Consider the following 14,077-nt stretch of genomic DNA (forward strand, 5'->3'; position numbering starts at 1 on the left):
AGTGTGGCTGCTAAGCATTTCTATTCAATATTCACTAGACTTATTCAGACTGTGTGGGCTTTCATGACTCCCCACTGACATTCTCTATGAATAATTTAAAAAAACCAGATTATAATGTCCAATCCAGTTCTTCATGGAAGATAGGGTGGTATGATGTGAAAAGCACTGACTTTGAGTAAGGCAAGCTTGATTCAAATTAAGGCCCTCTACATAAACTCTCTAAACTTCAGTTTACTCAACTATAAAATAGGTTAGAAAATACAACATAAGCTGAAAGGGAAAAAACAAACAGCCCCGTTAAAAAGTGGGCAAAAGATTTGAATAGACATTTCTCAAAACAAGATATATAGGTAGCCAACAGACACATGAAAAAGTGCTCAGTCTCACTAATCATCAGAGAAATGCAAATCAAAACCACATTAAGATATCACCCAGCCCCAGTAATAATGGCCATCATTAATAAAACAACAACAGATGCTGGCAGGGATATGGAGAAAAAGGAACGCTTCTACACTGCTGGTGGAAATGCAAACTAGTGCAGCCTCTATGGACAACAGCGTGGTAATTTCTAAAAGAACTAGAAATTGACCTTCATATGACCCAGCAATCCCCCTACTGGGAATATGTCTGGAGGAACTCAAAGCGTTCTAAAAAAAAGATATCTGAACACGCATGTTTATTGCAACACTATTCATAATAGCAAAAACATGGAACCAACTGTGCTGTCCATCAAAACTGGACTGGATTTTAAAAATGTACATATTCACAATGGAATATTATGCAGCCATAAAGAAGGACAAATATATGGACTTCACCACAACTTGGATGGATTTAGAGTCAGTAATACTCAGTGATCTATCACAGAAACAGGGAACGTGTTCTCACTCATAAGCGGAGCCTGAACATTTGGTATAATACTGTGAGAAAGAGACTGCTGGGGTGGGGGGGGGGGGACACAACATCAACCAGGCAAAGTGGGGATCAAATGGAAGCCCAGACTACCTGTACAATGTCCACTTGTATACCTAATCCTGAAGTAAAATAAAAAGAAAACATAATATAAGGGATTTGTGGGGATTAAAAGAGCACAATCACTTATTCATGTTACACTTTATAACTGTTAGAGAAAGAGACTTTACAAAAAATAACTGAAGGAAGCTTCCTGTTGGTATTTTTCTTGATTCCAAGTTTCATCTTGATTAAACTATGAACATTTTGGCACTGGGTACGGTGGCTCACACCTATAATCCCAATACTTTGAGAGGCTGGGGCAGGAGGATTGCTTGGGCCCAGGAGTTTGAGGCCAGCCTGGGCAGTGTAGTGAGATGGTTGCAGTGACTCATGCCTGTAATCCTAACACTTTGGGAGGAGGAGGTAAGAGGATTGCTTGAGCCCAGGAGTTTGAGACCCCATATCTACAAATAAAAATTAGCCAGGCATTGTGTCTTGCACCTATAGGTCCATCTATTTGGGAGGCTGAGGCAAAAGGGTCACCTGAACCCAAGAAGTTGAGACTGTGGTGAGCCATGATTATGCCATTGCACTCTAACCTGAGCAGCAGAGTGGGACTCTGACTTAACAAAAAGAAGAAAAAAAATTTAGCTGGGCCTAGTGACACATGCCTGTTGTCCCAGCTACTTGGGAGGCTGAGGTAGAAAGATTGCCTGAGTCTAGGAGGTTCAGGCTGCAGTAAGTGGTAACTGTGCACTGCACTCCAGCCTGGGTGAAAAAGTGAGACAGTGATTCAGATAAATAAATAACAAACGTCTTGAACTGTGGAGGCTCATGCCTGGTTATATAGTCACCTGTTGTTACTGTCTAACTTTTTTTTTTTTGTCTCCCAGGCTAGAGTGCAGTGGTACAGTCATAGCTCACTGTCACGTCAAACTTGTGGGCTCAAGCAATCCTTTTTCCTCAGCCTCCTGGTAGCTAGTACTCCAGACACACACTACCATTCCACACTAAATCTTCCCAGCTTTTGAATGTTCCCCTCAGCTGTCAATGAATGTGTTCCTTTTGTTGATTTCACTTCCTACTGTTGTTACTCCTATCAGCAGATAACTTTTCTACTACCCTGGCCTCATACTTTCTTGAACCCTGCGTGAATATTGGCCTTCCCCACAGTTCTGCTTCATTTGGCCACTCTATTCGTCACACCCTGTCTATCAACCTTAATTGTGCTGCTGAAAGTACCATTCTACCTCCAAATCGCCATTCTCCAACAGCAATCTCTAGTTTTTCATCTTGCTTATGCAGCTGCTTCCACCTCATTTGTCATCTTATCAGGACTTTCAGTCCTTTGTACTTTCTACTTTCTCCTACTCTGTCAACCTTCCTGTGTTCCCTTCTCTTTCCTTCCTATACAACTATGATTCCAAGTCCATCATCTCAGCCGTACTTTTGCCCATATCCCAGAGTTCATTTTCCACTTTTATTCTTGTGATCTTTATAATATACCTTTCATTTAAAAAACATTTTTTTTTAGTCGAGGTCTCTGTCACCTGGGCTGGCATACAGTGGTGCAGTCATAGCTCCCTACAGCCTTGAACTCCTGGGCTCAAGTGATCCTTCTGCCTCAGCCTCTCAAGTATCTGGAACTACAGATGTGTGCCACCATGCCCAGCTAATTAAAAAAAAATTTTTTTTGTAGAGGTGTGATCTCACTATGTTGCCCAGGGTGGTCTTGAACTCCAGGCCTCAAGGAATCCTCCCACCTCAGCCTCCCAAGTAGCTGGAACTACAAGCACACACTACTCCACCCAGCTAATTTATTTTTTGTAGAGAGAAGGTTTTGTTGTGTTGCCTAGTCTGGTCTCCAGCTCCTGGGTTCAAGCAGTCCTCCCACCTTGGCCTCCCAAAGTGCCGGACACGTGAGCTACCACACCTGGCCTCATTTAAAATATTTTACAGAACATTCATTAACCTCAGTTTTCTTGTGGATAATAGGTGAGTAATTAGATTATGATAAGGGTTAAATGAGTTACTATATATATAAACTGTTTAACCTATCCTTGATCCATGTGGAGAAAGGTAGCATGATAATTTAGAGATAGACCGTATTTATACTTGCACTGCTGCGTGCTGCTAGAAACTCTCACCAAGGTAGACAGATTTATGTAATGGACACTTTGGGACATAAAACCTTTCTGATGGGTATTTAAGACTATCAGATAGTCCAACTCAAGAAAGCACATTTATGAGTCTTTAAAAGATGGATACTTATGCATTTGAAATAACTGACATATATGTTTAAATTTTAGGAATCTCCGAGAAGCAAGAGATAATGCTGTGACTGAAAGGGACCGAGCAGTGATGGCTGAAAAGGATGCTTTAGAAAAACATAATCAGCTCTTAGACAGGTAACCATCTTGAAAAGATAAATGTTAAAACTTTTCCATTTTTGTTCCTATTACTTTTTCTTCTAGAAAATACATTTTTAATGAAAGTATGATTTTTAGTTCAATTGACATTTAATTTATATGCTTTACGTTTACAACATGCAATAATGAGATATGGTGTAGAACAATTCAGTCACTCTGGAGAGTTTCCTTAAGCCCCTTTCGATCATCTCAACCTACCCGAGAGAAGTGTTCTGATTTCTCTAACCTTGTTTACTTTTGCTCTTCTTGGACTAAAATACTCTTTTTTGTATGTTGTCTTTTGAGTCTAGCCCCTTTTATTCCACTATGCTGTCGTATCAGTAGTTCATTTCTTATTATCACTGACTATGAATATCCCACAGTTTGTTTATTATATTCACCTGTCAGTGAACATTTTGATTGTTTCTGGTTTGTTATCATGAGTAAAGCTGCTGTATAACTTTTTGGGTAAGTGTATTTTTAATTTCTCATGGTTAAATACCTAAGAGTGGAATTGCTAATCGTAGGGTAGAAAGAGTTTTACTTTAAAAGAACCAGCCTGCCAAACAGCTCTGAGGTAGTTGTGCCATTGTATACTCCTTAATTTTTTCAAAATCTGTACGTTCTGATGTATGTGTGTTGGAGGGAAAGCATCAGAGAGAATGATGCTTTCTTTAACGTATTAATAGAAAAGGATATTTACTTTTAATAGTCTTGTTAAAAGGAAAGTATCATTACCTCATGAAACACCCTGAATTTTCAGTGGTTTGACTGTATGCAAAGTAAACAGTGGCTGCCCTTTTTTAAAAAAATTTTTATCTTAGAATAGTGTTTGACAGGAAGGTTGCTGAAATGGTACCAAAAGTTTCCATGTACCTCTCACCTACTAATAAACTTTTAAAGTTAAGCCCATGGGTCTCTTAATTGCTAAATGAGATTCTACAGACTACTTTGTGACTTAAGCAGCACATGAAAGTAAAATTTGAGGCAAGTTTTCATGTAATTAACCTATTGTCAAAAGCCATTATATGACCCTGAATTTACATCAACTTCACAACTTGGCCTATGGAGGGGTTTTTAATAAATACAGTATTGAAGAGGTCATTCCTAAAATGTGGAAGTATGTCTTATTCTAAAGATCATGTATTAAAATCAGTTTATAAAATTAGCTATTTTTAGTGATATTCTGTTAAAGCTTTTGTTTTCTTTTATCCTTTATTTTATAAACCCTTCTACTTAAAAATCTATATTTTGTTCATTTAACTCTTTGTTGATGTTGATTTTGAATGTGTATTTTTAGAGATGTATATAGTTAAGGATGACTATAGAATAGATTTATGGACAAAAATAACAAGGTTGAAAAGAAAACAAGATTTTAGCTAGTAAACCAGAACTTAAATTCAGACAAAATTTCGTAACTTGCTTGTTTTGTATGCTTTTGTGAAGTTGGAGAGAACAGTAAATCTGATCACAAAACTGGCGAATTTATATCTATACTAAGCTCTGTAGTATCTTACACACTAACATCTAAATCCTTGTTTTCCTACTTGTCCATACATTAGCAGCTGGTATTTATCCCAAAGTCCATGGGATATTTTATTATCTAAAAATATCTTCTGAATCATTGAGGGTTCAATTATTTAATGTTTGTAAAGCACTTAGAATAGTGCCTTACACATAACAAGTACTACATAAATGTTTGCTATGATACTACTGTTGTTACAGAATAATTTGTTTGACCAACCTAGGCAGCACAGGGACCTCATCTCTATAAAAAATCAAAAATTTAGCTGAGTGTGGTGGCGTACATCTGTAGTCCCAGCTACTTGGGAGGCTAAAGTAGAAGGATTGTGTGAGCCCAGGAGGTCAAGGCTGTGGTGAATCATGATTGTCCCACCACTGCACTCCAGACTGGGTGACAGAGTGAGACCGTGACTCAAAAACAAAACAGAAAACAGAGTAATTTGTTCAGCATAGTTGTTATTAAACTTTACTAACTGAATTTTTATTCTTCAAAAGTTGATGACATCTTTCCAATGAATTTTCCACTAGAATATTGAATAAACAGAAACACTCCATTTTCAAACTGCCAAATGAGAGGAAGTTTATTTATTTGTAATTTTTTGAAGTGACAATGAAGCCCTGCTTCATATTCAGAATCTAGTTTTCAGGCAGCCTTAAATATTTATGATAGTTTTAAAATCAAAGAAAAAAAGAAAGTATTTCTAGGCACACTAGAATAATCTTTGAACAGCAAATAGTGTTAATGCTCAGGACTTTAAAGGACATTATGGAAACCAAGACTTATGAATGAATGAGAATATGTCTGGGAATCTAAGACTTAAAATAAGCTTGGGCTTTAACAAAATGCTTACAACAGCTAAAGGTATTGGTATTATAGCTAGAAAACAGCTACAAAATCAATAAATGAAGGGGAAAATCCTCCTGATCAGGGCTGTAAAGTTGACGTTGACATCAAAAATTTAGGATTCAACATGTCCCCTCAATGTAGTTCTTCCTTAATTAATCTATAAATTCAGTATAATTCTTGTCAAAAGTTTAAATGACTTTTAGTGAAACTTGACTGACTGACTCTAAAACTCCTTTTCAGAATTACCATGGCTATTCTAGTGCCTAGGCATTCTTGTATCTTTACTTTTCTATATGTATTTTTTATGATTATATTTTTTTATATATGCCTTTTTTATTCTGAAGTTTAGTTTTAGAGTAATGTAGATAACCAATTTTATTTTGTTTTCTAACTCATGAAAATGTCATTTTCCTCACATTAAACTATATATTTAATGTGATTCAAATAAAAATACCAGCAAGATATTTTTTAAAGCTAGACAAATAAGTTATATGGTTCATATGGGAAAAAAAATAAGTGAATTTCCAAGTAAGAACAATAAATTGTGTCAGGTCACTGGGGGGCCAACTAGGGGAGAAAGGAAGTTGGGATCATACCTCATGCTTGTACCAGGATAAATTCCAAATAGATCAGAGATTTAAATGTAAAACCGGGGCCAGGTACAGTAGCTCATGTCTGTAATCCCAGCATTTTAGGAGACTGAGGCAGGAAGATTGCTTTGAGGCCAGGAATTAGAAACCAGCCTGGGCAACATAGCAAGGCCCTGTCTTTAAATAAGTAAATGTAAAATCATTAACGTATTAAGGAACCATAGGGGAATTCATAATCTTGGTTTGCAAGAGGCTTTTGGTACTCAGAAGTTGTTAAAGTAAAGCCAGGCATGGTGACTCACACCTGTAATCCCAACACTTTGGGAGGCCAAGGTGAGGGAAAAACCTGAACCCAGAAGTTCAAAAGCAGCCTGGGCAACATGGTGACAATAAATTAAAAAGTCAGCTGGGTGTGGTGGTGTATGCCTGTAGTTGCAGCTGCTTGGGAAACTGAAGCAGAAGGATCACCTGAGACCAGTGGGTCAGTGCTATGGTAGCCGTGAGCATGCCACTGCATACAGGCCAGCCTGAGTGACAGAGCGAGATTCTGTCTCAAAAAAAAATAGTTTTTAAAGTAATAATTGATAAACTTGACTGCCTACAAATGAAAAATGTTGGTGTGACATTACTACCATGAGGAAAATCAAAACAGAAGTGAAATCCCAAGAAAAAAGTGCTTATAATGCCTGTCACAGTCATGTGACTAATTTTCCCTCCTACAAATTAATAATTAGTGAAAATTAAATTCAAACTCAAACTATACCAATTTTCTAACAAAAACCCAAAAGGTTGCTAATACCCTATATTTGCATGAGTATGGAAAAATAGACAATCTCATACACTGTTAGTGGGATTTTAAATTGGTATAACCTATGTGGAGAGAAATTTAGTAAAACCTGTCAAAAATACAAATGCACTAAAAATAAATTTAAATTTAAAAAAAACACAAATATACATTGCTGTTGACCAAGAAATTTTACTTCCAGTTCATTATACACTTGCTAAGTGCAAATGGCATATATCCCAACTTACTCACTGTAGTGTAGTTGACATTTAGGCAGTAGTTAAAAGAGTTGTAGTCCATGAATGCAGTTATAGAGTATAGCAGTGCAGTTGTACGAGAGGAAGCAAGAGGCTCTTTATATCCTGACAAGGAAAACTCTTCAACATATATTGTTGGGTGAAAAAAAGCAAGGGATGAACTATGCATATATACTATATACTATATGTGTGTACTATATATATGTATACATATGTTGCTGCCATTTGTATATAAATTAGGAAAAAAATCACATTCATGTATATTTTATGTGTTTATATAATTGCTGATATGTATTTATGAACACATTGCTTCCGGAAATTGGGTATTAGGTGGCTGGAGACAGATACAGATTTTATTTTTATTTTTATTTGATTTTAGAGTTGTGGGGCACAAATAAGGGTTTACTACATAATAAGTAGGTTGCATGCTGGTAAAGTTTGGGCTTCTAGCTAGTGCTCTCTCCCCCTGATAATAGACCAGGTACCCAGTGTGTTGCCATGTGCTCCCCCTCCCTCCCTCCCTCCCCCGCTTTGCAGTACCCAGCATTTGCCGATTCCAGTCTAGTGCTAGAGTTACTAGTGATCAAGGCCTGCTTATGAGTGAGAACATGTAGTATTCAGTTATTTGTTTCTGTGATAGTTCACTTCACATCGTGGTCTCTAGCTGCATCCATGTTGCTGTGAAGGCCATGATTTTGTTCTTTATGGCTACATAATGTTCTATCATGTATATGCACCACATTTGCTTTATCCAGACCACTTTCAATGAGCTCTGGGTTGGTTCCATGTTTTTGCTGTTGTGAATAGAGCTGCAATAAACATACATCTTTTTGGTGGAACAATTTATGTTCCTTTGGGTATATTCCCAGCAGAGGGATTGCTGGATCATCTGGAAGCTCAATTTTTAGTCCTTTGTGAAATTGCCACACTGCTTTCCACAAAGGTTGAACTAGCTTCCACTTCCACCATCAGTGTAGAAGCATTCCCTTTTTTCCGTACCCACACTAGCACCTGTTGTTTTTTGACTTATTAATGATAACTATCCTTACTAGGGTTAGGTAATATCTAATTGTAGTTTTGATTTGCATTTCTCTGATGCTTAGTGAGGCTAAGCACTTTTTCATGTATCTGTTGGCTGCTTATATGTCTTCCTTTGAGAAGTGTCTGCTCATGTCTTTTGCCTACTTTTTAATGAGGTTTTTTTTTCCTTCCTTTCAATTCGAGTTCCTTGTAGATTCTGGTGGTTAGGCCTTTGTCAGATCCATAGCTTGCAAATATTTTTTCTCATTCTGTGATTGTCTCTTTACTCTCCTGATGGTTTCTTTTGCCATGCAAAAGTGTGTTAGTTTGATAAGATCCCACATGTCTATCTTAGCTTTTGTTACATTTGCTTTTGAGGACTTGGCCATGAATTCATTGGCTACTCTGTAGTTCAGTAGGATGTTTCCTGAGTTTTCTTTAGTTTGAGGTTTTATATCAAAGTTCTTAATCCATTTTGAGTTTATTTTTTAATATGGTGATAGTTAGAGGTCCAGTTTCGTTCTCCTGCATGTGGTTAGCCTATTTTCCTAGCACCATTTGCTAAATATGCTTTCCTTTCCCTGAAGTTTGTTATTGATGGCTTTGTCAAAGATGAGTTGGTGGAGGGACGTGTTTTTAATTCTGGATTCTCATCGGTTTGTGTCTGTTCCTGTATCAATACCATACTGTCTTGGTTACTGTAGCCTTTATAATAAAGCTTAAAGTGTGGAAGTGTGGTGCTTCCAGCTTCGTTCCTTTTGCAAAGGATCGCTTTAGCTACTTGTGCTCTTTTTTGCTTCCATATGAATTTTTTGTATTGTCTTTTCTAGGTTTGTGAAAAATGATGTTGGCAATTTGATAGGGATTGCATTGAACCCAGATATAGATCTTTTATAACATACTCTTCTACCTTGTACATATTGAGATTTGTGAATGTGTTCCTTTTTTTTCTAAGTGTTTTTAATTAAATTTAAACAGTTGATTATTGAGATTACTTGTATGGATTACAAGTCTTAATTACTGAGAAAAAAATGGAAATTGTATTCTTTAATGCTCCTACTGGGAGTGAGCAAATACCATTTTGTTTTCGTAAAGAGGAAGAAGGTGGTAGATTCTTGCAACTGTTTAGAAACATTAGTGAATCTGTTATAAGTCATATTATGATCATTTATAATACATATTGATATAATGATTTGATACAGTCTTGTGTAAAGCTAAGCAAATAACTTTGACAATTTTTTTCAGTTTTAGATAGGCATGATGATTCCAACCTTTCAAGATTGTTTTGAGGCTTAGATATAACATATTTTAATTACATGGCATCGATTATGTTCAGTAAGAAGCTGTGCTCATAGTGGTTTTTAAGATTGCTGTTGGAAGAAACAAGGATCCCCAAGGGTTAGGATGGGTTCTCTGAGAATACACCAAAGCAGACTGCATTTCCATCTGTAATAGATATATTACAGTTGTAAGGCCTAGAAATTAAGCTAGATAGGGTACAAAGGATTTGATAAAACTTTCCATATTCTCCTACTCAACAAGGTGGAGAAAATATGGGCACAATTCAAGGTTAGGTAAAGGAATTAGTAACTGTTGAAGGACTTTATTCAAATGTTTTTGGAGAATCGTTAATAATCAAGAAGTAGGTATATGATAACCACCTATAAAATCCTGTAGTACTGTGTTTCCACATTTTTGTCAGTGATTCAGTAAAAATAAAAACCATGTATTTAGCAAATTTGATATACAACAGAGAAGAAGAATAAATAAATAATGAAATAGGGATCTAAGATCTTTTCAGGCTGAATTAATGAGCTGAATGAATTTTAATAGGAATAAATGTAAGATCATGCATGTGGCTCCAGTGAACCTATGGTGGTTTTATAGGCTTAGTAATGAAATGTGAAAATGACTTGGAAGATTTCAATGTAGAGATATTATCCTACAGTAATAGAAGTTATATGTAGAATGTTGTCAATAATTACCTTACCTATAGAATTATGCTGAGATCATTAAAACTAGAAGGTCTTCAGAGGAAAATGACAAAAACTGTGGAAAGATTCTAAAGTATTTTATTCTGGGAGTAAATATTTGCGAATTATGCCTCAGACAAAGGGCTAATATCCAGAATCTACAAGGAACTCCACTCAACATGAAAAAAAAATCATATAAAAGAATGAATGCTTGACAAATGCTCCAACCTGGATGAGCCTTGAAAACATTTTATACTAGGCAAAATAAGCCATGCACAAAGGACCATATATGGTGTCATCCACTTATGAAATATCCAGAATAGGCAAATCCATGGTGAGAGGAAGTAATGAGTGGTTGCCAGGAGCTGGAGGAGGGGAGAGCAAGAAGGGGAAAGAGGAACATGGTGACAGGTTTTTGTGATGAAAATCTTCTTGATTGAAGACTGCACAATTCCATGAATATACATACTAAAAGCTACTTCACTGTACACCTTAGGTGAATTTTATAATATGTGAATTATATCTCAATTTAAAAAAACAAGTGTTTTTATGTGAAAAAGAAAAAATCAACCCCATCAAAAAGTGGCAAAAAATATAAATAGGCACTTCTTAAAATAGACACTTCTCAAAAGAAGACATATAAGCAGCCAACAATTTGAAAAATACTTAGCATCACTAATCATCAGAGAAATGAAAATTAAAACCACAGTGGGATATCACCTTACACTACTCAGAATGGCTACTGTTAAAAAGTCAAAGTACAACAGATGTTGGCGCAGTTGCGAAGAAAAGGCAAGGACCGTTCCATGTTGGTGGGATTGTAAACTAGTTAAACCTTTATGGAAATTTCTCAAAGAACTAAAAATTGAATTGCCATTTGACCTAACAAACCTATTACTAGGGATCTACCAAAAGGAAAATAAATCAGTATATAAAAAACATACCTGTACTCATATGCTCATTGCAACACTATTCACAATAGCAAAATCATGGAACCAACCTAAGTGTCCACCAGCAAGTGACTGGATTAGGAAAATGTGGTATATATACACCATGACCATAAAAAAGAATGAAATCCTGTACTTTGCAACAACATGGATAGATCTGGAGAGCAGCATCCTAAGTGAACTAAGAAACAAAAAACCGTACACCACATGTTATCACTTATATGCAGGAGCTAAATGACCACAAAGATGGAAGTAATAGACACTGGGGACACTGGTAAGGGGACAGAGGGGTTTAAGGTTCAAAAATTACCTATTGGGTACAGTGTTCATTATCTGGGGAAGAACCACCTGAGACCCAATCTCCATAATATGTCCATGTAACAGATATGTACTTGTACCCCCAGAATCTAAAATAAAAATATAAATAAATAAAATAAAAGCTGGAAAGAACTAGTTTAGACCCTTTCTTCCTTTCTACCATGTAAGGACACAGACTTGGAGGTGCCATCTGAAAAACAGAGACTGAGCTCTCACCAGACATAGAACTTCCTGGCACCTTAATCTTGAACCTTCCAGCTTCAGAACTGTGAGAAATACATTTTTGTTCTTTAAAAATTGCACAGCCTATGATATTTTGTATAGTAGCACAAATAAACTAAAATAACTGGGTGTTAGATTTTATTAAATGCATTCTATGAATCTATTGAAATTATCACAGCTTTCTCTCCATCAATTTGTGAATGAGGTAAATAACATTCAATATGTCAATGTTAAAGTCATAAAATAGATTTAAATTTGGTTTAATTTAAATAGTTATATGATTAAATTAATAATCTAATATTTCATTTGAATAGCAAGATTAATATAATTTGATATACTTCTTGCTAATATTTTATTATGATTTTGCATTTGTGCTAATTATGTAAAAAATGATTTGTATTTTTCTTTCTCATATATTTTCTGGTTTGAGCATCAAGATTTCATAAAACAAACTGTATGCTTTCATTTTCTGTTCTCTAAAGTAGTTTAGGTTGAATTTGTAAGCTTTCTGGGACTGATGTTTATTTTTGTGGTTTTAAACAACTGATTCACTTACTGTAATGGCTATAAGTATGTTTCAGTTTTCCTTTTGATTCAATTTTAGTATGTTCTATTTTTGCTATTTTTAATTTGCTTGTATTTTCAAAATTATTAGCATAAAATAATTAATAAAAACTAAAAAAGAAAGTATAATAAAGTGAATATAATGCAAGAGATACAATTTGAAAACAAATAGAATAAATTTTAGTCAAAATATATCAGACATTACATTGAATATGAGTGTTCTAAATACTCTAATTTAAATACAAAGATACTGTTTGCAGAAGAAAATACTTAAGAATGAAAAAAGGGTGAAATAAAACATCTGGAAAAATGTAACCAAAAAAAGTATCCTGCTGTGCTGGGCTATAACTGTATACAAATATTTTGGAGGGGTCACATATGAAAGAGTTGGTTTTCTTACTTGGCAAGACCTAAAGTAGTAGAATTGGGACCACTGGGTAACCATTACAAGCCAAAGTATAGTAGGCCTTCCCCATAATATCTTAGCACGTAGTACTTTCTCTATCTGTAGAAATGGTCAGGCATAAACTGGCCAAGTATTGTAGAAATGTGCTTGTAAGGATTGCATCCAAAAAAAGGATTGGATCATCAAGTGAATAGCTTGATGAATTTCTAGTTTCTTTTGATCCTGACAGTAGCTTTAAAAAGTTGATACAGTGGTTAAATTACCATGCAATAGGAATGATGAACCCAAGCCAATTTTGAGGCTATTTATTTAAAAGATTTTTGCAGTTCACTTTTCCTGTGTTTAAAAAAAAGAGTGTTTAGTACTATTATTCGAAAAGGACACTGGGCATGGTGGCTCACGCCTGTAATCCTAACACTTTAGGAGGCTGAGGCAGCAGGATCCCTTGAGACCAGGAGTTTGAGACCAGCCTGGCAAATGAAACCTATCTCTCCAAAAGATAAATATAGGTGAGCATGGTGGAGTGTGCCTGCAGTCCCAGCTGCTCGGGAGACTGAAGTGAGAGATTTGCTTGAGCCCAAGAGGTCAAGGCTGCAGTGAACCAAGATTGCACTACTGTACTTCAGCCCAGGAGACAGAGTAAGGCACTGTCTCTTGGAGGGGAAGGGGAAGAAAAGAGGAGAGGAAAGGAATGGAAGAGCAGTGGTGGCGAAGGAAGAGAAGGGAAGGGGGAGGGAGGAAGGAGACACCATATGTATGTGTGTAAAATTTTACTGAATTTTTTGTGAGTGTAGATTGCCTGTATGTTTGACTTCATACTTTGGGACTATTATGTATATATTTTTGTATACAGTGAAATCCAAGGAAAAATACTCTTTTGTTTTTCAGAGGTTGAGTTTTTAATATTCAAATATGTGATTCTGGCTTTCTTTGTATCAAGATCGGAATAACAAATATGTTTTAATCTTTATATACAATGTGATTTCCCTGATTCAAGCCTCTGGCATGCGGTATACAATTTTCTAGGTATGATTAGTCTCATCTTTTTCATTTATGTTAGAAGTTTTTATCACATGCTCATTTTATGATTAAACAACCTGTGTTATTATAAAGAGAAATGTAAGGAAGCAATGTGCCATTTTCAAACATGAATGAAAAGCCTTTTTTGCCCAGACTTTCACTTTCTACAAAGGAAAGGTCTTTCCTTGGGCATATAAAAGGACCCATGTGTGTCCTAATTCAAGCTAAACAATTTAGTAGTAAGTA

At 35.9% G+C, this 14,077-nt stretch overlaps 1 protein-coding gene across 1 annotated transcript in view; it reads left to right on the top strand.

The window, feature by feature from the left end:
* PIBF1 (progesterone immunomodulatory binding factor 1) overlaps positions 1-14,077 on the top strand; it is a 234,535-nt gene that overhangs the window by 69,698 nt on the left and 150,760 nt on the right. The window contains exon 10 of the mRNA XM_008055961.1: positions 3,261-3,359. Within this exon, the coding sequence (XP_008054152.1) occupies positions 3,261-3,359 (99 nt within the window). The remainder of the gene's footprint in view (positions 1-3,260; positions 3,360-14,077) is intronic.

This window comes from Carlito syrichta, unplaced genomic scaffold (assembly GCF_000164805.1).
Source record: "Carlito syrichta isolate Samal-C Ts95f unplaced genomic scaffold, Tarsius_syrichta-2.0.1 Scaffold302053, whole genome shotgun sequence".
Lineage (NCBI taxonomy): Eukaryota > Metazoa > Chordata > Mammalia > Primates > Tarsiidae > Carlito > Carlito syrichta.